This window comes from Triticum urartu, chromosome 3 (assembly GCF_003073215.2).
Source record: "Triticum urartu cultivar G1812 chromosome 3, Tu2.1, whole genome shotgun sequence".
NCBI lineage: Eukaryota > Viridiplantae > Streptophyta > Magnoliopsida > Poales > Poaceae > Triticum > Triticum urartu.
In genome coordinates, this window is record NC_053024.1 from 144,374,662 (window position 1) to 144,378,552 (window position 3,891).

Here is a 3,891-nt window from a genome sequence, read left to right on the forward strand (position 1 = left end):
TGATTTGATGTACAAGACAAGAACATATGTTTGAGATAAGCATATCTAGACTTAATTTTGAAATGCAAGAACTATGATGTTACAAAATTTCAAAATTAGAGATTGGTAGATATGATTACGTAATTGTCATGAACTACCTATCTTATTTTTATATCATTAGGTACGAATGCAACAGTAGGTAAACATGGGTTATGTAGTGTAGCTTGAAATCTGTATGAAATGGGTATACATTAAAAAATTCAATGTGAGAAAATAGAACATTTAATATATCAATTAATGAATACTTTACATAAGAAATGTATATGTTGGACTGATGAGAATAATCTTGCAGTCATGAGTAAATTGTGGAAATCGCTTGACCGAATGTTACATATGAACTGAATTGCATATAAGTTGGATGCACTTCTTGTTTAGTGAAAAAGGGACCAGAGAATTACGAATAATCTATAAAAAACCAAGAAGCAAATCAGACATCTGATGATCAAGATTTCAATAATTATTTGAAACTTAGAATTCTTTCTCTGCAATATTCTGGAAAGAAGAGGGAGCAACATTTGTTCTTCACAACGAACTCATCATCACACAAGCCTCTAAGGTCATAACGGATAGCACACTAGAAAATTTCCAACAATCCATTTAGTACAAAATAAGCATTCAACCACGATTTGAATGAGGTTCAGAGGATACATGGTAATTTACCTCCATTTCATGTACTACATTGAGGTACATTGAGCTTTTCTCGCCTAGGGCGAGTTGGGAAGGCAATATCAGACAAACACTGGGGGTACATGTAGTGGGTGTCAACACTTGCGGCTGTTGACTTCCATCGATCGGCGGAAACAACGTCCAGCAGGACTCATAACAAGTAGGTCTAGAGGATGACATTGGAAAGGAAGAAGACACGGGGAACAAAGCAGGGACAAAAAAGTTGACGCGTCAGTGGACTACACATCGCAAAAATAAATGTTTGGTAATTCGATACAATGACTTGCGGGTTGCGCACATAAAAAATATACAACGAAGCTGACAGACACGATGTGTGGTGGAAAGTTTCACAGAACGAAACCGATGCAAGTTTCAATGCATACAACTTACAAGATGGACTAAGTTTGGAAGGAAACAACAAGAATGTTTCGTAGAACATAACTTGAGAGAACAAGATCTACAATCTTAGCAGTAACAACGAAATCAAAAAAAGTAGAAGAATCATTGCGGTTATAAGAATGAAATCGTAATGGTATCTGTACAGTAAAAAATGAACCGAAGTATGAAAATCTTGGAGATGACATAATGTGTGGTAGAAAAACAATAAGGTAGCACAAAGAGTGCATCAGTTTGTGATGGGAAGAAGGATGCCATGGACTCGCGGAGCAATAGAACAGGACAGACTTATCAATTGACATCATAAAAGGAAAAAAAAATCCATAAATGAAAAACGAATAGAGAAATAATATGGTCAAAGGATTGAAAAGGAAGTACACTAATTACACGAAAGAGAGGAGTATTGAAAGGTCAGTGCACCGAGGAAGAAGATGGTGAATAGTAACATGACTAGCTGAACATGATTGAAAAAAAGAAGAACTGGTTGATAAGAATAAAGAAGGAACTGAACAGGATGGGAAGATGCACCATACATATAGAAACAAAGACGTAGAGGAATGGTTGGACGAAATATACAAGATAAACATGTATATTGTTTTGCATTGAGAGAGTTCCGAATAGGAAAATGTTTATTCTCGTCCGGATGAAAACATGGGACCGTAAGCGGCGTCCTCTGATGCACACGTGTCCCTGTGGACCCATCACCATTCACGTCCCGGTCCTGCCTTATCTTACGGCACGCACATCTCCTCCACTCGTCTCTTTCCCCTTTCCCCTTTCCATCTCCACCCACAGCACCGCTGCCACGAACCAGGGGATGAACGACGACGGCGACCACCGCATGTTGTATCTCTGTCGCACCAGCTGTGCCGCAGCATCCAACGTCGCCGCCGCGTGCTTCGTCGCAGCACCCCGTCGCCGTCGCGGCATCAGACGTTGCAGCAGCAGCAGTAGGAGGGTCACCCGACGTCGGCCAGGGTATCAGGCGTCGCCTCCAACTCCGGCGGCCACCAGCGAGACCCTCCTCCTGTTTCTCCTATTTATCTCTCTCTTCCTCTCTCTAATCCCTATCTCTTCTTTTGTAGCAGCAGAGGAGAGGTGCAGGGGCGAGTTGGGTGGGGAAGCACCACCACCATGGACGACACCGGCGGACATGGGGCTGCTCCTCCTCTCTTACTACTCATCCGGTGAGTTCATCCCCTTCCCCTCCCCCCCCTCTCTCTCTCATCTATTTTCTCTCGCTAATCTAATCTCCTGTTTTGTAGCAGCAGAGGAGATGAGCTCCTGCATGTAATGGGGTGCATGGACGACGACCAGGTCCAGCAGCAGCCATGAACGGAGAGGAGAACGACGCCTAGCAGCAGCAGCAGCTCAACCGGAGTTACAACGAAGCCTGGCCAGAGTTACAATGGAGCAACGCTGGGCCGCCGGAAACATAGCCGGGGCTGCAATGAAACCCCGCCAGATGTTGGCCCAGACTCGACGACGAGTGCTTTCCGGTGACGATGACGATTGATGACGAACAACGAACCTTGCTGATGCACTCTCGTCGAGATAACTTTACGCCGAGATACACCACACCACAAGTCACAAGGAAGCTTGATCTCCAATACGTATGTGCACAAGCTAGCACAACTCAACTTGATGGGTGTCTTTGACCCAAGCTGACTTCCGGTTACACTAGCTGCTTGCACTTCCGGTTGCACTAGCCACAAGGCACAAGCTAGCTTTGCACTAGCCGGAGGTATACACACAGGACCCCCTTGATCTATCTCGCCGGAACACTATACGCGGATACACCGATATATGGCCACGGGAGCGTGTCGCTTCCGTCGTAATATCTTTATTACTTTTATCTCTGATCGGTTACAAAGTACAGGGGTACACCAGTATATATACTAGCTATCCTACAGATAACAGGTAATCCTACTCGGCAATGATTATCAAGCCAACACGGACTCTGGGTACACGTACATGATTAGAACACGGACGTATACGTATTCGTGTTTAACTCCAAGTCTCCAACAATCAGCCCCTAAACACGACATCGTCACGCTACAGCGCCAACGCCGATTCTTCTTGGCAGCCCCAAGAACTTCTCTCGATCCAAAGCCTTGGTCTGGATGTCCGCAACTTGGTCATCGATGCAAACGTAGTTGACCTTTGTCTTACCTTTTTCTACAATGTTCTTCATGTACTGATACATTGTATTAATGTGCTTGCTCCTATCATGCCGCACTGGATCCTGGCGTAGAAAAGTTGTTGACTCACTGTCAACATTGAGCACTGCTGGTTCCGGATCTTGATCCATGACATTACTGTGCAGCCTCCCTAGCCACACACCTTAACACATTGCAGTGGCAGCTGCAATATACTCTATTGCAACAATTGCGGGTGCTTTACTCTTCTTGCTCAGCTCAAGACGAGGTTTCATTGAAGCTTCAATTAGATTGCAATCTTTCATGCCACAGTTTTCAAGTATCTTCCTTATGTATGTCTCCTAGCATAGTGTGATCCCCTCTGTCTTTTGATGTACATCTATCCCGGGGTAGTAGCTCAAAAGACCTAGATCATCCATCTTGAAAATCTCCTTCATTTGTAACTTGAACTTTGCAATCACCTCTTCACCTGCTCCAGTTATCAATAGATCGTCCACGTAGATGCCAACTAGTAGGCGATCCCTTCCTTCACCTCTCTTGTACATTACATGCTCTAGTGAGGCTTTCTCAAATCCAAGAGAAATCAATGTCCGATCAAATTTGATGTTCCACTCCTGAGGTCTTTGCCATA

General features: G+C 44.2%; 1 protein-coding gene across 3 annotated transcripts; it reads left to right on the forward strand.

The window, feature by feature from the left end:
• The first annotated feature begins 1,837 nt into the window (after positions 1 to 1,837).
• Positions 1,838 to 2,956, forward strand: LOC125543329. 3 transcript variants are annotated; one of them, XM_048706642.1, is made up of 3 exons: positions 1,838 to 2,079; positions 2,190 to 2,288; positions 2,367 to 2,956. In XM_048706642.1, the coding sequence occupies exons 1-3, from the start codon at positions 1,919 to 1,921 to the stop codon at positions 2,434 to 2,436; spliced, it is 330 nt and encodes a 109-aa protein (XP_048562599.1). In that variant the 5' UTR covers positions 1,838 to 1,918; the 3' UTR covers positions 2,437 to 2,956. The 3 variants fall into 3 exon arrangements, with proteins under 3 accessions (XP_048562599.1, XP_048562601.1, XP_048562600.1); XM_048706644.1 differs by having other exon boundaries at positions 2,373 to 2,956; XM_048706643.1 differs by having other exon boundaries at positions 1,844 to 2,079; positions 2,370 to 2,956.
• Positions 2,957 to 3,891: the final 935 nt, after the last annotated feature.

What these genes read in the sequence shown, in the direction of transcription:
- LOC125543329 (XM_048706642.1), top strand. Translation starts at nt 1,919, where the DNA reads ATGAACGACGACGGCGACCACCGCATGTTGTATCTCTGTCGCACCAGC. An exon ending in GTCACCCGACGTCGGCCAGG is followed by an intron (nt 2,080 to 2,189) that starts GTATCAGGCGTC and finishes CTTTTGTAGCAG; the next exon opens with CAGAGGAGAGGTGCAGGGGC. An exon ending in CCTCTCTTACTACTCATCCG is followed by an intron (nt 2,289 to 2,366) that starts GTGAGTTCATCC and finishes CCTGTTTTGTAG; the next exon opens with CAGCAGAGGAGATGAGCTCC.